The sequence below is a fragment of the Thermothelomyces heterothallicus genome (genome assembly GCF_042370625.1).
Source record: "Thermothelomyces heterothallicus CBS 202.75 unplaced genomic scaffold P884_scaffold_1, whole genome shotgun sequence".
Lineage (NCBI taxonomy): Eukaryota > Fungi > Ascomycota > Sordariomycetes > Sordariales > Chaetomiaceae > Thermothelomyces > Thermothelomyces heterothallicus.
This window is the reverse complement of record NW_027192562.1, coordinates 2,256,942-2,279,133: the sequence shown is the minus strand read 5'-3', so window position 1 is coordinate 2,279,133 and position 22,192 is coordinate 2,256,942. Positions and strand designations below refer to the sequence as shown.

Sequence of the window (22,192 nt, the reverse complement as noted above, 5' to 3'; positions counted from 1 at the left end):
GTTGACTCGGAGATGATCATGTTACCGCAAAACGGAATAGGGGGGGCCTGCCCAAGTCAAACCCCACATAATCCGTGCATACTTAGTATATACATGTCGGTGAACTCCTGACAACTCTACACACAACAGATCATGCCCAAGGGACAACGAAACTTACAAGACATATCCAGGCCTGTCCCGCTGATATTGATGTGAAAGGGGGAAAAAAAGGAAAAAGGGGGGGGGGGGAGGAGGGAGGGGATGTAAACATGTTTGAGGGGCTCGTCGTTAGTTAAGGCGGAAGGAGGATTCTCCGGTCTCTCCAATACCACTACGTCCCATGACCAGACCAAAGTCGATTTCACAAGCCTTGTATCCACAGGCCTAGATGGACAAGCAAGCCGGGCCTGATTAGCATAGTGGCTAATGCGTTGCACTTGTATCGACCGCCCGTCCTTTGTGATAGGGGCATCTTCGACGACATGCAAAGATCGCAGGTTCGATTCCTGCATTAGGCAGCTGGAATCTTTTTGACCTTCTCATTCTCTCTCTCTCTCTCTCTCTCTGCTCCTTCGTAGCAGAGCGTGGGGACGAGCGTCATGCTTTTCTTTTGCTCGTCCGATGCCGGTTGTGCAGGGGATGATGGATGGGTGATGGGGAACGCAGCCGGCCGTCGGGTTGGTTGGGCTGGTGTCGATGATAATAGCCGCCACAGGAAAAGGCCACGGACGTGGATGAGGCTAACGACAAATTCGTGTTGGGGAGAACTTGCAAGGTGTGTAAAAGAGTCGCTGGAGGAACTTCAGAATGGAGAACATTGACCCTCTATGCGCGATTGTCATACCTCTCTCTCTCTAAGCCGACTTGAGAAAAGCCCAAGGAATAATCGGTGTACATATACATAATAGGGGTAGTACGCGAGTCCGACCACAACACCATCCATCCCAAAATAACCCATCTTGGACGCCATGCATGAACCCCCCAGGGGTTTTAGAATCCGTTGCCCTGCTATCCCATGATTGTAACCCGACCTTCCGACGCCAAAGAAAAAAAAGTACAGTGCCGTTGGAACCATATTGCTCCGTTTAATGAGAAACGAGGGCGTTACTAACCCCCAGCAACGTCATTCCCAGAAAGGCAAAGAAGATGCTCAGGTTCCTGTTGTGGTTCAGACTCAGACTCTCCACGAACAGCTGCAGCGCCACGCTGACCATGATTCCGGCCGTGACGGCGAAGAGACAGGCGTAGGCGGTGCTGTCGATGTCTAGATTCGTATTCTTGGCCAGCTTGAACCAGGCGAAGGCGACGGCGGCGCCGAGCGGCTGGCTGAAGCCGCCGAGAAGGGAGGACCAGAAGATGGCTCTGACGCGGCTTCCCAGGGCCATGTACAGGGGCAGGGCCATAGCGAAGCCCTCGGCAATGTTGTGGACGAAGAGGGCCATGAAGACGCTGAAGCCGAGAGAGGGGCTGGCGTGATTGGTGGCGTAGGTGATGAAGCCCTCGGGGAACTTGTGCAGGGCGATGGCGATGACGGTCTGCAGACCGATCGAGAGGAAGGCGTTGGTCGGCACGTGATGGTGATGCTGGGCTTCGGTGTCTTCGGGGCATTCCAGGTCGCCGTCGTGGGAGTGGGTGTGGACGTGCGCGTTGTGGTGGTGGTAATGGTGGTGATCGCCGTCGTGGGGGTGGGAAGGCGTGCGGACGATGCGGTAGCGCGGGGTCGAGACGGCACTTTCCAGTCCGCTGTCCCCGTTCTCGGTGAGCGATGTGGCAGTCCGAGAGAGGGCAGAGCGCGTGCCGATGTGTTTGAAGCACTCCTGCCCGCAGGGGTCCGAATAGCCATAACAAGGCCCGTCCTCGTCGCAGTTGGCCTTGGTGTCTTTGAAGAAGGACATGACTCGGGTCCGGACATTGGCCAAGGGCGGCCGGATCTGGGGGAGGACCCGGCGCTGGGAGCCATCGAAGTGAGTGACAGCCTCGGCTGCCGGCGCCGCGTCGCCGTCCAGGACTTCGGTGTGGATGTGGCCGTTGATCGGCGGTTGGGAAACGGGGGGGATCAAAGGCGTGGACTCGGTGACGGCATCGGTCATCTCAACCATGCGAGGGGCATCGTCGCCCGATTGATGCGAAGACACTTTGGACAGAGACTGATGATGATGCTGCTGCTGATGATGATGATGGTTTCCGTGGCCGAGCTCCTCGTCAGCGAGGTTTTCATGGGTGTGGTCGCAGTCGACGACATGCGAGGGCATGTACTGATGCAATATCCGCGATACGAGCTGGATGCCGAAGAAGCCGCCGATGAAGCAGCCCATCATCAAGAAGCCGGCCGTGTGCTCATCCCAGTCGTCCTTAGCAAGGTAACGCATGGCAGAGGGCAGCATGCTATAGAGGGCGGAAAAGAGCTGCGAGAAATCAGGGCGTGTCAGAGGGAGACGAGAGAGGGAGACGAGAGAGGGAGACGAGAGGGCGAGGCAGGGGAGAGGCCGTCGACGTACCATGACGCCAAAGCTCAGGCTGAGGGAGGAGGCGAGGAAAGCATTGCTCTCTTGGATGCGGAAGTGGCGCTTGCTCGGAATGAGGCGGATGGGCAAGTCGATGCAGACGACAGAGGCGCCGAGGATGCAGGCTATGCCGCTGAAGGCGGACAGAATCCAGCCCCGCGTGTCGTTGTCCACGGCGCTAGAATCCATGGTGGCGGTCCCTGCGCTGCGCGTAGTTTGTGCACTTGTGCACTTGGACTTGGGGGGTTCGGGTGTGGTAGGTAGATGTTGTGTGTCTCGAGGACTTTCTTTTCCGCTTGCGGCATAGAGCATCAAATGAAGTAGATGGGACCCCGGGACTTGACGTCAGAAAAAGAAAGAGGGGGAAAAAAGGGAAAAAAAAAAAAAAAAAAAGCCGGCCGGGTGAGGGTGCGGCTGGGCAGAAACACGGTAGAAGTTGCGGTGATAAAAGAAAGGACAAGTTCAAGTTCAGCGGGCGAATCGACATGTATGGGACAGGCTGACTGAACCCTCCAGGAGTTTTTTTGAGAACCTCGATGGATAGGTAAGCTAGGTAGGGTAGGTACCTTGTTGCGTTGCGTGAGGTAACTAACTTTAACGGTACCTGCCTACCTATTGGGGGCGGCCGCAGAAAATCGCCTCGTGAACGGACCAGAATGGGCCAACAACTCGGTGCTTGCAAGAAAAGCACACCTACAGCGGCCGCTGGGCCCGGGGCCTACTTGCACTTGGCCTACACTTTCGCTACTTGAAAAACCAAACCTGGTGGCTGTATCCGAAACACAGACCCCGTAGGCCCTGGGGGGCCCCGGAAGCAAGACTGGAATGGAATTTGCCCAGATCCCGCGAGTTGGTATGTACTTTACATGATTAGCACGCGGCTCGAAAGCTCTTTCTGAGGGGTCTTGCTCGATGGCATCACTGCTGATGATGCCGTGGGTCACGCGTTGGTGGAACCCCCGCGCTGAGTATATGTACTGTACAGTGCAGCTAGCCTGTCAGAAAGCAGCGATTTGCAATTCTCGGGCCGTTACATCACCTTGTCCTTCATACATGGTTTGTATGGAATACACAGTACACTGCGGGAAAGTGGTTACACAGCTGTAACGGGCACCTTGATGGTCACGGCAACGCAAGGCCATGGCCCGCAGGGTTCAATCAGCATGCAGCAATCTCGAAATGCACCCATGCTTTCCCTACTCACACGTCCGAAGTTGTACCTTGACGGCTGCAGATAAGCGCACCGCGTAGAGTATACAGTAGCAAACTAACTGCCCTGGGTGCAACCCCCTATTATTAATCCCATCTATGATATCTGATGTACTAACTGAAGCGAAGCATCAATGACCGAGTCTCTGAGATGTGTACGGACTATATGTAATCCGTACACATTAAAGAGCGAAGGAAAGAGCTTCGCGTCTGTATACTGGCCTAATCCTCCAATATTTATCTCACCGGCCATTGGATGCCACACTCTTGGCTGCCCGCGTTGCTCTTTCCCTACCTATCGCCCTCAATTGAGAAAGCATTTCCCAGAAATGTGTGGCTGGGGCTGCGTGTCTGTTGGTATGGAAATACGCCGATAGGGTCAAGCCTATATATATATAGCCATATATATATAGCCGATGAAGCGACGCTTCATCCACTGTGGGCCTCGACGAGAGGTACGCGAAGCGTACACCACAGTTAGGGTATTTTACATATACCAGAGTAATATCTCGACCCTTCCCGTCTCGAGTTGTGGCTTACTCTCATCTTAGTACCTTAGCTCGGTGCCAAAAGTATGCACTAGATATGTACATACTCAAGGCGATTGACGCAATTGTCTTAGAAATCGGCGTCGGGTTTAAGGGAAACATTGCACGAACCAACGGCAGTTGTTCTCTATGCTTGAATTTTTTCGGCGCTCGGGGGTGGCAGGAGGATGCGGACGTGCAGCACACTTCTCCGGGCACTTACCGATTAACTACTAGTAAAGGTAGTGGATTAACTAGCACGGATGTTTTGGGGGTGGGTCTGCTACGAAATTCGGTCAAAGCTTGTCTGAGACAACAACACCGAGGATTTCCTACACAGTACCTCTCTGTACACGCTTGTAGCAGCGAAAACCACAACCTCTCAGCCGCGCCGGTAACCGCACGCTCGCCCGACGGTTAGCACACTACGCAAGCCGGGCGGCTTCAGGGCGCGCAGCCAACCCAGCCAACCCAGCCAACCCAGCGTGGAGGAAATTACTGGTCAGAACAGAAGGTTTCGCGACAATGTCCAAAGCGACCATCGCCGTCATCGCCGCCGTCAGCGCCGGCGCCGGTGCGGCTGCCACGGCGGCAATGTACTCGCTGCGCAAGCCCGAGCCGACGGCGACAACAACCAGCTCCGCCACTACCGCCACTACCGTCACCAGCACCACCACCGCTGCCTCCGCGAAGCCCCCCTCTGCGCCCGTCCCGGTGCCCGCCTCCCAGGTCTTCAGCAGCAGCACCACCACCACCCACTCGACCACCGCTCCCGTGTCCTCCGCTGCTGCTGCTACTGCTGCTGCCGCCGCCGCCGCCGCCGCCCCCGTCAACCCGGCCGGCCTGTTCGAGTACGGCTTCCCCGGCCCCGTCGCCGACCTCGCCTCCCGGCAAGCGCTCATCTCCTCGTACGACCGGCGGACGCGCAACCCGCACTGGGTGGCCGAGCACATCACGCCCGCGTCGCTCAACATGCGCGACGGCGACCGCAAGAACAGCACCTTCCTCGAGGACCCCGCCATCCCGGAAAAGTTCCAGGCCAAGCTCAAGGACTACTTCCGCTCCGGCTACGACCGCGGCCACCAGGTCCCCGCCGCCGACTGCAAGTGGTCGCAGACCGCCATGGACGAGACCTTTTACCTGTCCAACATGTGCCCCCAGGTCGGCGACGGCTTCAACCGCGACTACTGGGCCCACCTCGAGGACTTCTGCCGCCGCCTCACCCAGCGCTACCCCAGCGTCCGCATCGTCACCGGGCCGCTCTACCTGCCCAAGCGCGACCCCCAGGACAACAAGTGGTACGTCAAGTACGAGGTCATCGGGAACCCCCCCAACGTCGCCGTGCCCACCCACTTCTACAAGGTCATCTACGCCGAGGAGCAGACCGCCCCGGGGGGCAACGTCGCCCTCGCCGCCTTCGTCCTCCCCAACGCCGTCATCCCCAACGACAAGCCCCTCGCCGACTTCGAGGTGCCCCTCGAGGCCGTCGAGCGCGCCACCGGCCTCGAGTTCGCCACCAAGCTGCCCCCGTCCCGCAGGAAGCGCCTGTGCGCCGAGACCAGCTGCTCCATCATCGTCAAGGAGTACGCCGAGCGCCAGAAGGCCTTTGCCAAGAAGTAGCGACCCAATCTATGCACGAGAGCATCGTCGGCAGATGTTAAGACGTAGACTCTCTCTCTCTCTTTCTCTCTCTGTGTGTGTGTCTGTCTGTAAAAGACATGTGCTTGTACGTAGTAAGATGTATGTGTATGAAATGTACCCATTTACAAGATAATCGCATAACCAAAATCCATCAGATCAAAACCATGTTTGTTAACCTCTCTCACACACCTCAAGTCCACACCATCAAAGACATTACGCAGTTTTTATTTTTATTTTTATTTTTTTTTCCCTTCTCTTCGTTTTCATGCCGTATATCAGGCACATGCCATGTAACGCTCGAAAGATCGATCCACTAGTTGATACATCGTAACGGGATTACCACACACACACACACACACACACGTAGGAAGCTTCCCACCAGCACTCGAGTGTTCAGTTCGTCCGTCTTTTTGGGGGGGAAGGAAGGGGGAGTCCCAGTGCCATTCCACCCTTTCCGACATTTCTTGGTCACGCCCCGAGAGACCTCAGGACGAGGAAACACGCCCGCGCCGGCTCTATCTCACCCGGGTATAATTCCCCTTGCTCTGCTCCATCCGCAGGCTCTCCTCCTGGCTCGGCAGCGGCGCCCTTCTCCTGCCGCTCCCACCACCACCACCACCACCACCACCATCGTTCCCATTCCCGTTCCCGTTTCCGGACCCGCTCCCATGCTGGCCCCCTCCGGCACCGGCACCGGCACCGGCACCGGCACCGCCCGCCAGATGCGGCGGGGGCGGGGGGAAGCCGTGCGGCAGCGGGAAGCCGGGGGGCGGGGGCGGGGGCGGGATCAGACCGGGCGGCAGGACCCGGCCGGGAGGAGGAGGCGGCGGGGGGGGCGGGACGATGCCGTGCTTCTTCATCATCTCGGCGATGGCCGCGAAGTCGGGCGGGTTCTTGCCGTCGCCGACCAGCATGCTGGCGATGGCCGGCGGCGGAGGCGGCGGCGGGAGTGGGAAGGGCAGCTGCGGGGCGCTGCTGCCGCTGCCGCTGCCGCTGCCGCTGCCGCTGCCGTTGGAACCGGCCATGCCGGGAATGACCGTCCCCGCGGGTGGTGGTGGAAGAGGAGGTGGTACCAGGCCGGGTAGGCCGGGGATTGCTCCTGCCGCCGCCGCCGCTGCTGCTGCTGCTGATGATGATGATGCTGTTCCGAGGCCCGGCAGGCTGCCGGGCGGTTGCTTGATGGGCATCTTCTGGTCGACCAGGCCGTCCATCTCGTCTTCGAGCTCTTGTTCCTCCTCGACCTGCCGCATGTGGCGGTGGCCGCGGCGGTCCCAGGTGCCCTGGGCCTCGGCCGCGGCCTCGCCGATGTGGTAGCGGTCGTTGAAGTTGTCGGCCTCGCCCGGGCGGGCGCGGGCCCAGAAGCGCGTGATGCGGTCGTTGGAGCCGGACGCCAGGATGTGGCCGAGCGGGTGCCAGTCGAGGGACCAGATGGCGAAGTCGTGGGCGTAGGGGACCCGGTGGGCCGGGTAGATGGTCTGGGCCGGGGCGGAGGCCGGGTCGGCGGCGTCGTAGGGCGCGATGGAGGCGGAGTGGCCCGGCGGGGTGTTGGGCTCGTCGAGGAGGTAGTGGAAGAGGGAGCCCTCGGAGCCGCCGGTGCTGAGGAGGTTGGGGTGGATGGGGTGCCAGGTCAGGGTGGAGATGTCCTTGTCGTGGCCGCGGAGGAGGCAGATGTCGCGCATCATGCGGAGGTCGAAGACGCGGGCGGTCTGGTCGCGGGCCGACGTGGCCAGGCACTGCCCGCGCACCCGCTCGAAGAGGGTCTTGGTGATGGTGTTCTTGTGGCCGTGGAGGGTCGTCAGGCACCGGCCCGTCCGCGGATCCCAGAGCTTGACCAGATGGTCCTTGGAACCCGAGACGATGAGGCCCTTGGTCGGGTGCCAGTCGCAGCTCTTGGCGTCCCAGCCGTGGCCCGTGAGCGTCGACTCGGCTGCTCCGGCGGCGAAGTCGAATATCCTCAGGGTCGAGTCGTCCGAGGCTGTGACGAACTTGACATCGGTGGGGCTAAAGGCGAGGTCCCGGATGGGGTCCGTGTGGCCGCGGATGCTCTCGACGTTGTTGAAGTTGGGCTGCCAGTACTTGATGATGCCGTCGTGGTCGGCAGACACCAGCCAGTCGTCGCTGTGAGAGTAGGCCAGGGCACGGATGGCCGAGTCGTGCGCCTGCATGATGGTCTCGAAGTTGAAGCCGGTGCCGTTCCAGAGGGTAAACTCTCCGCTGCTCGAGGCCGTCAACAGCCTCCTGCCCTCGGGAGTCCACCGCACCACGTTTATGGGATGCTTGATCTTATTTAGTGAGGAGTGCAGGTGACGCGACGGCACCGAGTCCGCGGCGCTCGTTGTCCTTGCGTGGGGAGGTAGCATCTGGAAGGGCGTGAGCGACCGCGACTTTCTGTAGGAGGAGAGGGGAGAATAATAACAAAAAAAAAGAACTCACGTCCACAATGTAGCTGATACTCGGTCTCTCGGTCTCGCCCGCAAACGACCCCTTATATCGGGGTTGGCGATGGCGCATCCAGTGGACGATGGTAGCGCCGTAGTCCGTGACGGGGCCTTCCCGAGAGCATGGTCAGCATCTTGTCACCTGTATCATCCGTGACGCCTTGCTATGTCGCGTGGGTGCAGGAAGGTGCATCATCACGTCGAGGGGAGTGCCGGTGCCGGCGCCGGCGACGACGACGACGACGGCAAACGGGGGCAGGTAGCAATGGAAATGGTTCAACTCACGTCTGCCTCTGACTCGCGGCGGAGGCCCATCATGTCCTCCGGTACCCCCGCCGCCGAAGCCAAAGCCCCGGTCTCCGTGGTCCCTGCCCTCGTGGGCCATGATGATGATGAGGAAGGAGAAGAAGCTATCGGCCGTGCAAGGCCGGGATGGCGATTGACGCTTTCACTCTTCACCTCCGCTGCATGAATCCCTATCGCAAACGCCCCGCGCTGGATATATAGCTAATGGTTGTCATGCGGTTGATGATGCGGAACGATATATTGCGGCACAGCCAACAGATTTGTGCTAACCCGTCAATCGCTGCTCTTTTGTTTTGGCTTCTTGATTGTCAGGCCGGCACCTTTTCCTCGATCGCGAACCCTCCTGGTCTTGTACTGTACTAGTAGTCGCGACTTGGCCGCGAATCCAACGAGCTCCAATTGAACAACAGCCTTGAACTGTAGCCCAAAATGGCCCGTGCGCGAATCAGCAGCTCGCAGCTGAGGGTTCGGGTTCCGGCAGTCCAACCGTGGTCGAAGTTAGCAGGTGCTGAATATAAGATAAATGAGCCTACAGGTTGCTTGCTGTCTGCGCGCGCTCAATGTCTAATATGTTGATGCATTGCTCTTGGCTATCTTTAGGACCTCTCACGGAGTATTTCAGACTCGTTTGCCTGTGTGGTTTATGGAGTTTCGGATGAAAAGAAAACACATTGTTCTCCAAGTCCTCTACTGTGTATGTATATACATGCATAGGTACATACCTTAGGTAAACAGATAGATCCCTTCGCACATGGATATAGCACATGGAAACACGAAGTGCTTCGTACTTCTGTTTCCTTACATCCTGTGCAGCTGGCCGAATCATACGCCCTATTTTGTGCGTGATCGGTGCCGAGTATTGCACAGTCACTTCTCGTCCCTAGAAACAATCAGGTACTGTACCTAGGATAAGCAGTCGTTATCGAAACAGTACTGGTAGTTACTGATAACTCGACTGTTGGTGCAGGAGCGTCTCCTGCCCAGGCTGGTTATCACCTTTCTCTTGCCGTTTATCGGAAACGGCGGCAAGTACCTGTTCGTCATGAAGGCCAAGAATTAAAGGTTCCATGCTCGAATTTCAATTGCCAAGGACAGTGCGTGGGTCTTATTAACGCTTCTGTCTTGATTTCATCTCTTGTCCATCGATATAAGGAGTACGAAGTACGCAGTATGGAATGGTGTAATCTGTAATCTGTAATCTGCAATCCGTATTCTGTTTGCACTTGCATTACGGAGTAGTTTGTCCCGGCAGATGCTTGGCCAAGCCTGGTCGTTTCTTGGGCGGCGAGACAAAACCTCTCAGCCCTAGGATCGGCCGTCCTCGCCGTGAATCGGGCTAACTAACCCAAATCGCCGCCGACTTCCCAGCGAACTACGATCTGGTTGGTACTTGCAGTATTCATTCCGTACATTGGTGAGCCATTTCTCACCATTCAAGAAATGGCAGTGTGTCGCTAGCAGATGTCGCATAGCCTGAAGCTGCTGCGAGGAATTGCACGCCAGCAACGCGCAATGCAGCTGCGAATGACGAATTCGCGCTTCAAGATCAAAGTTTTGTCCTTGGGTGCCTAGACCGCTAGTTAGTAGGGACTTGGTCTGGGAGCGGGTCCCTCCTCGGCACCGCGGCACCGCGGCTGAGCTGCGTTACATCCGGCTTAGTTACACTTAAATACCATGGAACATAGTTACACTACATACATACATGCATACCTTACCTAGGTACGGAGTACCGAGCCTACCTACCTTTAACGGCCTTACCTCGCTAGTGTAAAAGCACGCAGGACTCCGTACTCTGCACGCGAATTATCTGCTGCACCTCGACCTGTAGCCATTTTCCTTCAATTTTTGCTCTCAGATCATGCTCGCGGGCCGACGACCATTCCGATCACCTGCATCCCTGTACAGATTGCCGATAGCTGCTGCCAATGCTCGCCTCAATGGACGCTGATGCGAGTAAACCAGTGGCTGAAGCGACAGGCGTCGAGGGACCGCGAGACGGCGCCAGCACTCGGGCCGTCAATCGCAGGTCAGGAGCCCCTGTAACCCTGGACCCTAGCGACCCCCACGCCGCCGCTCGCGATACCATCACAACCACCACGCAGCCCAACGGCATCACCAACGGCTTTGCGGATGCATCCGCGCTTGATTCCGCAGACACATCAAACCCGCGCAGGCCGATCCGCAGCAAGTACCGCCATGTCTACGCCGTCCACTCAAAGTCGAAGCCTTCGTGTCTCAGCCACGATGCCACCGAGACCCCCAGCTTCATTGGGTTCCGTAACCTCATGGTGATCGTGTTGGGTAAGTGTGCTCTGTGTCTCCGGTATCCTCATCTTTGAAGCTCGGGACAATTCTTGCTCACAAACACCGAATAGTGGCCGCCAATCTCCGCCTGGTGATCGAAAATATCCAAAAGGTTAGCTGCTGCTCTTATTCTTCCTCTCTACCAACCCCGCCTCCCCCCACCCCCCACAAAAAAAAAAAAAAAAAAAAAAAAAAAAAAAAAAAAAAAAAAAAAAAAAAAACCTTATAGACCCCAGGTCCGGGCCAGGCTTGGCTGGGCAAGCGGAGTAGGCTACGGGCGAAGGCTGACGGGCGCAGTACGGCGTCCTGATCTGCATCAGATGCCATGATTTCCATCCCAACGACGTCCGGCTGGGGCTGGCGCTCTATGTTCTCATCCCTTGTCACCTCATGATCGCCTACCTCATCGAGCTGGTCGCGGCCGCCAACGCCCGCCGCTCGCGAGCCAAGTGCCAGAAACGGGACGGGAGCAGCAGCCCGACCGAGGACGAGTCCAGGCGGTTCCTGCGTACCTGGAGGATCATCCGCATCGCTCACACCATCAACGTCTCGGCCGCCCTGGCCATCACCTCGTACGTGGTCTACTACTACATCCACCACCCCCTGATCGGCACCCTGTCCGAGCTGCACGCCATCATCGTCTGGCTCAAGACGGCCTCGTACGCCCTCACCAACCGCGACCTCCGCCACACCTTCCTGCACCCGGCCCAAGGCGAGCTCGACGCCCTGCCCGACATCTACGCCCAGTGTCCCTACCCGGCCAACATCACCTTCTCCAACCTGGCCTACTTCTGGTGGGCGCCCACGCTGGTCTACCAGCCGGCCTACCCGCGCACCGACCGGATCCGCTGGGTCTTCGTGGCCAAGCGGGTGGGCGAGGTGGCCTGCCTGAGCGCCTTCATCTGGTTCGCAAGCGCCCAGTACGCCACCCCCGTCCTGCGCAACTCGCTCGACAAGATCGCCACCCTCGACTACATGTCCATCCTCGAGAGGCTGCTGAAGCTATCCACCATCTCGCTCGTCATTTGGCTGGCCGGCTTCTTTGCCCTGTTCCAGTCCTTCCTCAACGCGCTCGCCGAGGTGATGCGCTTCGGAGACCGCGAATTTTACGAGGCTTGGTGTAAGTTTGTCCCCTTTCCCTTCATTTCTCTTCTTTTCTTTTCGTGATATATATCTCCTGACAAGCCAATCAATCGCAAAACAGGGAACAGCGAGAGCCTCGGGACGTACTGGCGCACGTGGAACAAACCCGTTTACCAGTACTTCCACCGCCACGTCTACTCGCCCATGCGCTCGCGCGGCTGGAGCCAGTTCATGTCCAGCACCACCGTCTTCTTCCTCTCCGCCATCCTTCATGAGCTGTTGGTCGGCGTACCCACCCACAACCTCATCGGTACGTTCTCCCCTCTCCCATCCCCGGAAAAGGGGGGAGACGAAACAAAACTAACGCTGTGCGCGCGCGCGTGCGGTTAGGCGTCGCCTTCCTGGGCATGTTCCTCCAGCTCCCGCTCATCATGCTGACGGCCCGCCTCGAGCGGCTCAAGTCGGCGAACGGCCGCCTGCTGGGAAACGTCATCTTCTGGGTCTCCTTCACCATCTTCGGGCAGCCCTTCGCCGCCCTCATGTACTTTTACGCCTGGCAGGCCAAGTACGGCAGCGTCAGCAAGATACCGCCGGCGGCGCATGGGGCCACCTGTCCCGTGGCGGCTTGATCATTTCATCTTCTCTGTAATCCGGAGGGGTCTGGGCGCTCGGTGGCTTCCGTCTCGGTTTGGAAATGGGTACGGCCATTGTGCGATCCCACAAAGTCACACCGAGTCACAAAACAGATGGTCCTTCTTGTCAATTGATTTCTTCTACTCTTTATTCAGTTCCTTCGTTCCTTTTGCCTTTTCCCCCTCTCCTCTCCTCTTTTGGCCTTGTTTGTTACTCTTGGTCAATCGGTCACGACTACGGAAACGGCGCCACTATAGATGGGGAAGAGGGAAGGAGGTTGGTTGCCTAGCCCCTGTTTGGACAGGTTCACGACGGCCCGCGGATTGGTTAGCGGGAGATGCCGGTATATAATCTAGCAAATACCAGATTCTTCCCTTTCCCTTAACTCAACTCATGACCTCGTCCTATTTCCTACCTCCTTCGTCTGTAATTATAACACAATCTTCGCCTCATTCCTCAACGGAGGGAAAAAAAAGGGCCTAGGGAACAAATGGAATCCAGGTGGGCACCCTCTTCCGATACTCGACGTACTCTTGCCCGAAGAAGGCGACGAGGTAGTCCTCCTCGATCCTGATGCGGCTGCTGAAGAACTTCCACAGCACAACCGTGTACCCGACCAAGCTCAGCAGGTTCCCCATGACAATCTGGGTGCCCAGCGCCCACCAGAAGAAGCCAAAGTAGCTCGGGTGGCGCAGCAGGCCGTAGACCCCGGTCGTCACCAGCACGTGCCCGGAGCGGCGCCGGTACTGCACCACGTGGTTGAAGCTCTGCCCGGCGTGGATCATGGCCACGCTGCGCACCGCCTGGCCCAGCACGACCAGCGCCAGCCCCGCGCCCACCAGCGGGACGGCTCCGCGCCAGGCGAGGACGCCGCCGCCGCCGCCGCCGCCACCGCTGCCGGGGGGCCAGAGCAGGCTGGTGAGCAGGCACTCGAGGGAGGCGAAGGAGTGGGCGATTGCGTAGGCGGGCCAGTTGGAGGTGAGCAGGAAGGAGTGGACGTCGGCGGCGCGGGTGTTGTAGGCGGCCGTGGTCCAGAACTCGAGGAAGTGGAAGAGGGCGAGGGCGGCGAGGAAGAAGGGGAGGCGCCAGAGAGGCGAGGCGGTGAGGACGAGGATCGCGACGGTCCCCGTCACGCCCACGGCGAACGCGATGCCCAGGCAGAAGGAGCGGGCCGCGATGCCCGAGAGGGACTTTGGTTGGTGGCGGAGGTAGGGGAGGATGGCAGCGTCGGCGTCGGCGTCGGCGTCGCCATGTTCTCCTCGTTGGTAGCGAGAGAATCTGTGGGAGGATGGCTTGTCAGCGCCGGGCGGGCTCTTAGTGCTCGGTATCTGAGACATTGTGCACGACGACGCGGTCAAATTCGAGCGAGGCGCGGTTTGGTGCGGTGATGTTGCTGTTGGTCGACGAGGAAGAGGGAAGGCGGCGGCGGGAATAGCGGTAACACATGGTATGGGAGTCGTCAGTAGCCCGGGGCGGGGACTGCTCGTCAATGGCGCCGTGATGGTCGAATGTTGGAGTCGCCGTGTCTGCCACAATGGAATGCGGACGCCGCTTCGGCTGCGGGTGGGAAAGGCAGGTGGGAAACGAGGGTCTGCAGGTCTCTCTCAATTGAGCTTACCTATCTGGCGACCACGGCAGCGGACGAGAGGCGTCGTTCATCGTCGAGATGGGTTGTGGTGGCTGAAGGGGCAGAGTGATGATGTCGACAGCGCTGCCCGGGGGGGGGGGGGGTTCGTTTCGTTTCGCCGGCGCGACAGAGACTCGGCCGCGCCTCTCCGTTACGCTGATCTCATGCCGATTGGTCCGTCCCTAGAATTGTTCCCTAAGTATTGTGCCGGATGAAGCGTCCTTGGAGGGGCAGCCTGGGCCGGGCTCTTGCTGTTTTGTCTTTCTTTTCGGTTCCCCCCTTGAAGGTGCAAGGCCAAACTCAGCTCGGCCACAAGTCGTTTTCGTCGTTTTCGTCGTTTGCGAAACGCAGCCAATCCCAGAGCTCATTATCACTTAGTGTAGCGGGACGTGCCAGTTGACGTGGTCCCACACAGCAGCAGCCGCTAGTGGAGCGCGGCACAGAACTAACTAATCCGTAGTGTACAGTAGTTACACTAGTACCCCACAGCACGCGGGGGCAGGGCCCCTGCAACCCAAACACGCGGGCCCCAAAATGGGCACAGGCATTGGAGAGGGTGGCTTGGAACGGAGTGTTTGCTTGCGCCGTCCTGTGACCCCTTGCTTCGAGCGATTGGCACGGATGGCAACCATCCAATTCACGAGCCGTTCATACACAGAACGGTTGTTCCAAATCCCTCGGGAGAGCATGTACGTACGCTGTACGGAGTACGGAGCGGGAGGTCGACAGTCACAGACCGCCCTGGATCCTAAACGAAGAGACAATGAGAACGAGGACGTTGACCCAGCCCCAGACGAATGGGATCCAGGTCGACATGTAGAACCCGCCGACGAGGTAGCTCGCGCCCACTCTATCACATGATCAGCACAATGCAGCCAAAAAGGGGGGAGAAAGCTTAACAGGCTCGAGGTCACTCACATCAAGCCCACGAGGGTGCCGGCAATTAGGGCCTCGGCGCCGGCAATGAGGGCGTAGACCAGGGGGACTAGCCAGAGATACTTCCAGCTGGACATGCGCTTGCCGCCCTGCATCAGCATGGCCACGCCGACGGCGCCCAGATGGAAGAGGCCGTAGAGGATCAAGGTCCAGAAGAGGGTGAACTTCCACATCTCGTCGAGCTCGTAGAGGATGATCTTGGCCGACTGCGGCGGCCAGAAGAGCGACGGAAACGGAGGCACCGTGTAGTCGGCCGGTATGTCGCGCCGGACGCGGCTGCGTGCGTCTCGTCTCAGCATCAGCAACAACTTTGACACGGGGACGTAACTGCGGGGAGATGCGATGGAAACATACGATGGCGCTTCCATGGTTGCGATCACCGGAGCGCGGGAGCGTTTCGTTGTTAGGCGCCTCTCTTGACAAAAAAAAAATTCATCTAAAACAATCCGGACGGGGAGAGAATTGAAAAGGAGGAAAGAAGAGAGAAAATGTCCCTGTAAACGCTGATTTGAAATGATGCTCGTACTACTTAACAAGACTTAATTCGTTAAGGTACCGTAGTCGCTTCGCGATCTCCGAGTCTTGCGCATGCGAGCCAAGCCATTCTCCAATCTCGGTCGATCCGCTCGGCTACCGACTGCGCGCTCTTGCAGCAACCCCGGCTAGCTGCATATGCCTCGGCACCTACGTTGCTTCCCGCCCAAAACCGACAACCACCAACACCCGGCAGGCGCGCGCCACTTAGTTAAATACCTGTATTTCAGGGCAGGCCAACTGCCGTAACCCGGAAGCACAACCGGACCCGAATCTTAATTCCAATGGCCAATGCCGATGTCGACGCCATAACCCACAACAGCCGCCATGTCCATCGACCGACTCCTCACCACGGTGCTGCAGCTGTACCAGGACGTGCACGACGATGAGCGCACCGAACAGATCTATGGGTCGACCGCCCTGCTGCTCACCAATCTCTCGAATCCCTTGAATCTCTCGCTGCTCACCTCGCAACTCCTCATTGCCCCGGCAATATGGGGCCGCCGCGATGGCATGCGCACCTGCTATCGCATCATCAGCATCTTCAACACCGCCGCCATCCACGTGCGCCGCAACGAGCTCGAGAGGGAACAAAGCAGATACAAGAATAACAAAAGCAAACGCGACAACGTCAATAACATCCAACCGGCCCGGACCGGTGGAGGAGGGCTGGGAAGCGATGCCTGGGCCGCCGCGGTCCTCAAGGGCGCCGACGACCAGTCGGGCCGGTGGCAGCACCTGCTCGTCTTCAGCGGCGTCCTGATGGGCATGGAGGGCGGCCAGCGGCGCTCCCTCAGCCGCTCCATGCGCGGCACCGTCGAGCGAGCCGTCGTCACGGCCGCCAACCTCGCCATTCGCAACCGAGCGCCCGAACCTCCCGCCCCGTCCGGCCCCGTCGCCCTGGCTCTCAACTACGCCTTCCCGCTGCTGTCCGAGTCCTCGCGCGCCGGCCTGGACTGCGACGCCCTCGTGCCCATCGCGCTGCGCGCCATGCTCGGCGGAGACGGCCTGCAGGATGGCGTCTTGCTCACGTCCATCGACCAGGACGTCCGCCAGGCCGAGGACAAGTTCATGTGGCTCGAGTCCTCGCCCTCCTTCCTACATCTCAGGCAGCTCGAGCAGAGGCCGCTCGTCGCCGGCCTGGGCCCCCTTTCCACCCTGCTGTCCTACGCCGTGCGGCACGCGCGCGACTCCGCCGTCGTGCTGCAGCTGCAGGACGACCTGGTCGCCTTCACCTCCGGATTGCTGCGGTACTGGCAGGCCAACAAGCTCTGCGAGCTCGACGCCTCCGAGGAGACCATCTTCCTCACCCAGGAGACGCTGCGGACCACGTGGCCTGCCCTCTGGCAGTTCCTCAAGAGGATCATGTACGCCTCCGTGGCCATCCTCCATTCCATCGTCGCCCGCAGCCTCCTGGATCGCCGCCTCAAGCACCACACCGTCGAGCCCACCGTCGCCACAAAGACCCTCCACGCCCTCCGCAACCTCTACTTCATCTCGTCGCGCAACGGCAGCGACGCCTTCCAGGTCTACACCTTCACCTACCTCACCTCCCTCGACATCCTGTCCCGCTACGGCCCCGCCTGTGCCGCCTTCCTCCGCTCCGTCCTGCCTCCGTCATCCGCATCCGGCATCCCCCCACACCCCCTACACCGCACCCTCGACCTCTTCTACCTCAACACGGCCGAGCACCTCCCCCTGAACCTCCCGCCACAGGACTGCGAAGCCCTCATAATCGCCCCCGCGACACCCTACCTCACCACCCCGCCATCTCTCTTTTCTCCTTCTTCTTCTTCCTCTTCCTCCTCCGCCCCGTCTGCGCTAGTGCCCCTCTTCGAAGCAGCCCACAGCGCCGTCCTGGCCGTCCTCTCGTGCCCGCACAACGCGCCCCTGACCACCCGCGTCGTGCCCTTCTACGCCGACGCCCTGTTCTCCTCCTTCCCCGCCCGCATCTCGCCGCGCCAGTTCCGCCTCGCCTTCCGCACCATCCTGCAGATCCTCAGCCCCCCCTTCGCCGTCTCGTGGGAGCAGGTCGAGCTGGGCGAGTGCCTGCTGGAGATGGTCCGCTACCGCGTCCGCGACGCCGGCAGGGACATTTTGCCGCCCGCTCCTCCCCCCGCGTCCTCCTCCTCCTCCTCCTCCTCCTCCTCCTCCTCTTCTTCTTCTTCTTCCGCTTCGGGCGATGCCGGGCAGCAGCAAGGAGCGGAAGGAGAGGAGGCGTCGGAGCAGAGCACGCTCGTGCTGACGCTGATCGACGCGCTGCCCTTCCTGCGCATGGACATCTTCGAGGAGTGGCTGGGCCTGGCGGCGGCGGCGGTGCACGAGGTCGTCGGCGAGAGGCTGAAGGAGGCGGTCAAGCGGCGCTTCTGGGAGGTGCTGGGCAGCGGCGAGATGGACGTCGAGCACGCCGCCGTCGCCGCCGCCTGGTGGGGGACCAAGGGCGGCCGGGAGGCCGTCCTGTTCGGCAGAGGAATCGTCCCGCACGCCCGGCAAGGGCGGGGGGGAGAGGAGCCGTTCATGATGAGCGGGGCGATCGTGAAGGAAGGGAGGGAGAGCAGGCTGTGAATGGATCGAGAGCGGCACGCACGATCCTGGACCGGGATCCGGATGGAGCGTGGAGGGAAGGTTAGAAAAAAAAAGGGGGGGGGAGAGACCGCCAGTCTCTCCGCGCGCCGCGCTCCTTGCTGCGCTGTGCTGGGCACAGTGGTCCAGCTGGATCGTCGGCAGCGCGCCCCCGTACACGTGTGTGTGTGTGTGCGCGTGTGTGCGGTCTGTCCGGGTGCTGGTATCACTGAGGGAGACGGTCACACCTACGGGCTGCGCCAGAGGATCAAGTCCACTTGTCGGGTGTCCGTTTACCTGTCCCGCGAGACTACCACGCGGGGCCGGAGTCGTGTCCCTTGCCTGTTGGTGCCTTTCTCTTCGGTGTCATGACATGACGGAGGAAGCCGTAACAGTATCAATATGATGTGAGAACGCTACATGCACTACTATATAATGATTAGACAACCCGCTGTGATGCCGCCTGTCTTATCCACGCCGCGGTTCAGAATAAGACGAGATTTCCTTCCTCGTGGCCCACCGATGAATGGTGATACTCAGAAAAAAAAAAGAAAAAAAAAAAAAAAAAAAAAAAAAAAAAAAAAAAAAAAAAAAAAAGAGCACCGTTAGTCTCAGCTCCAGCTACTCCTTCTGACGTGGCGCGGTTGTATCCCCTTATTGTTGCTGCTTGCTGTTGCAGTTGCAGTCAGAACACGCTTTACCTATCATCCCAATTAACAGTTGGATATGCCCAACAGGGTTGAAAGTCGCCAGAAGACGCCACTAGGGAAGCACAAAACGGCGCGCCGAGCCGCATCCGCCATGCTCCGGGTGATCCGCTGCCGCGAAGGGACCTAGGTGGTCCCTGGGGCTGGGTGCCTTTGGAGGACGCGCCTGAGCGGCGGAAGAAGGGGACTTCTAAGGTACCATGAGCATGTATGTACATGTTTTGCCTCTGGAACAAGAGAGAGAGAGGGAGAGCACACGAATTGTCGTTGTTCTGCCTCGTTTTGTACAGTTATGCGTCGCGTAACTCAAGCATACCATCTAAGTCTGTCTGTCGTCCGCCCCATCCCGGTGGTCGTACTTTGTCCCGCCATTTTTGCCCACACTAATTCATATACACGCGTAGCAACGACAAGAAAGAAAAGAGAAATAGAAAAAGAAAAAAAGGGAAAAGGGTATCTATACTCGCTCGTGCATGGCCATGCGTCCCAGAAAAAGCAGTTTTCTCTGTCTTATTTGGTTATAATATTTATTCATTCCTTCGCATCCACCAGCGCGTCCAAGTCGATCAGCCGCCGCATCTCGGCCCAATCCGAGTCGAAGCTCGGCTCCTCTGCGGCAGGAATGGCGGACTCGATCCAGAAGTGCTCTCCGTTGCCGTCGGGCTCCTGCAAGCGCGGATCGATGACGTCCTCTCGCGAGATCGGGTGGTTCTTCTGCAAGTGCTTGTCGAGATCGGCATGCCGGACGAATTTGGCACCGCAGCCCTGGACGGAGCAGGGGATGGTCCGGGTCGGCACGGCGGCCGACATCTCGTCCTCCTCGGCCGGCCGCGCCGACTTGACCGTGTACTGGTTCGGCGGCCGTTTCCTTCCCAGGTGCACGTAGCGCACGTGCTCCTCCAGCTTCAGCTTGCTGACGAAGGTCTGGCCGCAGCCTTCCTCCCTCCAGTTCCAGTCGGCAATGTCGTCGGTCTGGTACGTGTCGACCTGGCCGCAGACGAAGCGCAGGCCCTCGTGCGCGGTCCGGATGTGGGTGTTGAGGTTCGAGACCCTGGTGAACTTCTTGCCGCAGCCTTCCCAGGTGCAGCCGACCGTCTTCCGGTCCTCGACCGTGGTGCCGGAGTGGTACATGTCCACGTGCCTCTCGAGGTCGGCCTGGCTCCCGCAGCGGACGTCGCAGAAGAGGCAGTCGACGTGCTCCTTGCGCATGTGGGCCTGCAGCTGCGGCAGGGTGCGGAAGCCGACCCTGCGCCCGTCGCCGTCGCCGTCGCCGTCGCCGGCGCACTCCTCGCACCAGAAGCGCACCTCGCCGTGCTCCCGCTCGACGTGGCGGCGCAGGGCGCCGGCCGTGTCGAAGCCGGCGCGGCAGCCCTCCTCGGCGGCGCAGACGAAGGCGGCCAGGCCGAGGTGGGCGACGCGGACGTGGCGCTGCAGCGTCTGGTGCTTGCGGAAGCTCAGGCTGCAGCCGTCGTAGCCGCGGCAGCGGAAGCGCTCGGCGCCCTCGTGGACGGCGGCGTGGCGGCGCAGGCGGGTGGCGGTGACGAAGGCCTTGCCGCAGCCGGGCTCGGCGCAGGCGTACTTCTTCTCGTGCGTGTGCGAGCCCTTGATGTGCTGCGCCAGGTGCTTCTCCTCGAGGTACGTCTTGTCGCAGCCCTCGTACGGGCACCTGTGCGGGCGGTCGTTGGTGTGCGAGCGCAGGTGGGCGGCCAGCCGGGCCGGCCGGTTGAACGTCTTGGGGCAGTTCGGGTAGGTGCACTTGATGGTCTTGAGGTCCGAGGGGAACTTGCGCCCGGCGCGGCGGGAGGGCGTGGGTCCTCCTCCGTCGGGGACGGACGTGGCCGTGGCCGTGGCCGTGGCCGTGGGTGTGAGGGGGTGGTGGTGGTCTGTAGTTGTCTCGGGAGGGGACGAGGGGTTGGTATGGCCGCTATGGCCGCTATGGCCGCTATCGATCTCGTCATCGCCACTGTCGGGCTTTCCGTCGTTGTTATTGTTGCCATTGCTCTTGTTGCTGCTGTCGTCGGAGGGGGTGCATGTTGTCGAGCCGGAGGTAGATCGAAATGGCAGAGCTAGGGCGAGCTCTTCCGTATCAGTTGCTTGCGGCGATTGAATCTGCTGCCGCTTGGACCGACCCGACGGACCCGACGGCCCTCCGTCTTCAATTGCGGCTTTCCGCTTCATGGCTCCGGCCGGAGGGGAGCTTCGGCCAGAGTATCGAAGGCGGAGGAGGAGGAGGAGGAGTAATGGGGGTAAGTTCGTTGCACTTGCAGATCGGAGAAAGTTGGAGCTTGATTTCTCCAAACTTTTTTTTGTGGGTGCACGTTCGAGAACCACTGTGTAATACGTTACCGGGGAAGCTAGTTACCCAGTTAGTTACTTGTATGTATGTACGGATTACAGTACCTCGCAAGCCTGCAGGGCTGACCTTCAGCCTGGTTCCGATGGAGTGCCCCACTCAAATTTTTCACTGTTCTCCCCCCCGGCGGGTCAGCCATCCGCCCAAACCGCAGCGGCTCCTTTCTATCAACAAAGCGCCCCTCCTCCCACATTATCACCGCTGCCCACTGCTGCCACTTCCCATCCCCGCCTCTCCAGTCCGGTCGATTCTCTTCGCGACTAAATAACACGACAATGTCTGACTACGGCGCTGACGACGATCGCGAGCCTCTGTAAGCTTCCCGCTTCCCAGTTCTCCGTCATCGCACTCCCTCTCCGCGATTCCGGGAAGGAAAAAAAAAGAAAGGGTCATTTTTTTTTTCGGTTTCTCCCTCTAACCCAGGTCGCGAACGACAGCAACGACGAGCCCGCCTTCGACGAGGACCCGGACGAGTACTACGAGCCGGAGCCGGAGCCGGAGCCGGCCGACGAGGACGACGAGGCGGCGCGGGCGGCCGAGCGGGACGGCGAGCACCAGGACGCGGACCACGTCATCGCGTCGGGCGACCCCAACGCGACCGCCAACGTCGGCAAGGGCAGCGACAAGTCGCACAAGGACAAGAAGATCCCCAACGACCAGCGCACCACCACCCCCTTCATGACCAAGTACGAGAAGGCGCGCATCCTGGGCACCAGGGCCCTGCAGATCAGGTCGGTCTCAACCACAACCTACCTACCTACCTACCCACCCACCCATCCACCTACCCACGCGGCGGTTATCTGGAAGAGAAAAGAGAGGAGGGGTTGGGTTTTTTTTTTTTTTTCGGGG

At 59.7% G+C, this 22,192-nt stretch overlaps 9 protein-coding genes and 1 non-coding gene across 10 annotated transcripts in view; 5 read left to right on the top strand and 5 right to left on the bottom strand.

Annotated features, from left to right (window-relative positions):
- Positions 1-384: 384 nt before the first annotated feature.
- P884DRAFT_t15 lies at positions 385-497 on the top strand. Its single transcript has one exon. It is a non-coding gene; the product is annotated as a tRNA-Thr (tRNA).
- Positions 498-1,064: 567 nt separating this feature from the next.
- P884DRAFT_266212 (Zinc/iron permease) lies at positions 1,065-2,672 on the bottom strand (the record flags this gene model as incomplete). Its single annotated transcript, XM_069442014.1, has 2 exons — positions 1,065-2,384; positions 2,478-2,672. The coding sequence occupies 2 exons, from the start codon at positions 2,670-2,672 to the stop codon at positions 1,065-1,067; spliced, it is 1,515 nt and encodes a 504-aa protein (XP_069301989.1).
- A 1,961-nt stretch (positions 2,673-4,633) lies between these two features.
- On the top strand, positions 4,634-6,054 carry P884DRAFT_253922 (uncharacterized protein). The gene has a single exon (XM_069440845.1). It carries the CDS (start codon positions 4,745-4,747, stop codon positions 5,837-5,839), a length of 1,095 nt encoding a protein of 364 aa, XP_069301988.1. The 5' UTR covers positions 4,634-4,744; the 3' UTR covers positions 5,840-6,054.
- Positions 6,055-6,273: 219 nt separating this feature from the next.
- P884DRAFT_326451 (WD40-repeat-containing domain protein) lies at positions 6,274-8,935 on the bottom strand. The gene is made up of 3 exons (XM_069445476.1): positions 8,584-8,935; positions 8,294-8,409; positions 6,274-8,220 (listed from the first exon to the last, which is right to left on the bottom strand). The coding sequence occupies exons 1-3, from the start codon at positions 8,681-8,683 to the stop codon at positions 6,376-6,378; spliced, it is 2,061 nt and encodes a 686-aa protein (XP_069301987.1). The 5' UTR covers positions 8,684-8,935; the 3' UTR covers positions 6,274-6,375.
- Positions 8,936-10,541: 1,606 nt separating this feature from the next.
- On the top strand, positions 10,542-12,620 carry P884DRAFT_274260 (MBOAT, membrane-bound O-acyltransferase family-domain-containing protein; the record flags this gene model as incomplete). Its single annotated transcript, XM_069442698.1, has 5 exons — positions 10,542-10,905; positions 10,980-11,020; positions 11,206-12,028; positions 12,113-12,301; positions 12,382-12,620. 5 exons carry the CDS (start codon positions 10,542-10,544, stop codon positions 12,618-12,620), a joined length of 1,656 nt encoding a protein of 551 aa, XP_069301986.1.
- Positions 12,621-13,103: 483 nt separating this feature from the next.
- Positions 13,104-14,324, bottom strand: P884DRAFT_326449 (Isoprenylcysteine carboxyl methyltransferase family-domain-containing protein; the record flags this gene model as incomplete). Its single annotated transcript, XM_069445475.1, has 2 exons — positions 14,243-14,324; positions 13,104-14,181 (listed from the first exon to the last, which is right to left on the bottom strand). The coding sequence occupies exons 1-2, from the start codon at positions 14,281-14,283 to the stop codon at positions 13,104-13,106; spliced, it is 1,119 nt and encodes a 372-aa protein (XP_069301985.1). The 5' UTR covers positions 14,284-14,324.
- Positions 14,325-14,980: 656 nt separating this feature from the next.
- On the bottom strand, positions 14,981-15,555 carry P884DRAFT_296069 (uncharacterized protein; the record flags this gene model as incomplete). The annotated part of the gene is made up of 3 exons (XM_069444386.1): positions 14,981-15,101; positions 15,170-15,463; positions 15,542-15,555. The coding sequence occupies 3 exons, from the start codon at positions 15,553-15,555 to the stop codon at positions 14,981-14,983; spliced, it is 429 nt and encodes a 142-aa protein (XP_069301984.1).
- Positions 15,556-16,048: 493 nt separating this feature from the next.
- P884DRAFT_266206 (uncharacterized protein) lies at positions 16,049-18,286 on the top strand (the record flags this gene model as incomplete). The annotated part of the gene is made up of 1 exon (XM_069442013.1): positions 16,049-18,286. One exon carries the CDS (start codon positions 16,049-16,051, stop codon positions 18,284-18,286), a length of 2,238 nt encoding a protein of 745 aa, XP_069301983.1.
- A 968-nt stretch (positions 18,287-19,254) lies between these two features.
- On the bottom strand, positions 19,255-20,222 carry P884DRAFT_253913 (uncharacterized protein). Its single transcript, XM_069440844.1, has one exon. It carries the CDS (start codon positions 20,197-20,199, stop codon positions 19,522-19,524), a length of 678 nt encoding a protein of 225 aa, XP_069301982.1. The 5' UTR covers positions 20,200-20,222; the 3' UTR covers positions 19,255-19,521.
- A 1,396-nt stretch (positions 20,223-21,618) lies between these two features.
- The window catches only part of P884DRAFT_296066 (RNA polymerase, subunit omega/K/RPB6), a gene marked incomplete at both ends in the record, with an annotated part of 905 nt that continues 331 nt past the window's right edge, over positions 21,619-22,192 (top strand). Inside the window, 2 exons of the mRNA XM_069444385.1 lie at positions 21,619-21,656; positions 21,781-22,074. Coding sequence (XP_069301981.1) covers positions 21,619-21,656; positions 21,781-22,074 — 332 coding nt within the window. The remainder of the gene's footprint in view (positions 21,657-21,780; positions 22,075-22,192) is intronic.

Coding starts and splice junctions, on each gene's coding strand:
- P884DRAFT_253922 (XM_069440845.1), top strand. CDS start 4,745: ATGTCCAAAGCGACCATCGCCGTCATCGCCGCCGTCAGCGCCGGCGCC.
- P884DRAFT_326451 (XM_069445476.1), bottom strand. CDS start 8,683: ATGGCCCACGAGGGCAGGGACCACGGAGACCGGGGCTTTGGCTTCGGC. Junction 8,410..8,583: donor GCCGCGAGTCAGAGGCAGAC/GTGAGTTGAACC, acceptor GCTCTCGGGAAG/GCCCCGTCACGGACTACGGC. Junction 8,221..8,293: donor GTATCAGCTACATTGTGGAC/GTGAGTTCTTTT, acceptor ACGCCCTTCCAG/ATGCTACCTCCCCACGCAAG.
- P884DRAFT_253913 (XM_069440844.1), bottom strand. CDS start 20,199: ATGCGCAAGGAGCACGTCGACTGCCTCTTCTGCGACGTCCGCTGCGGG.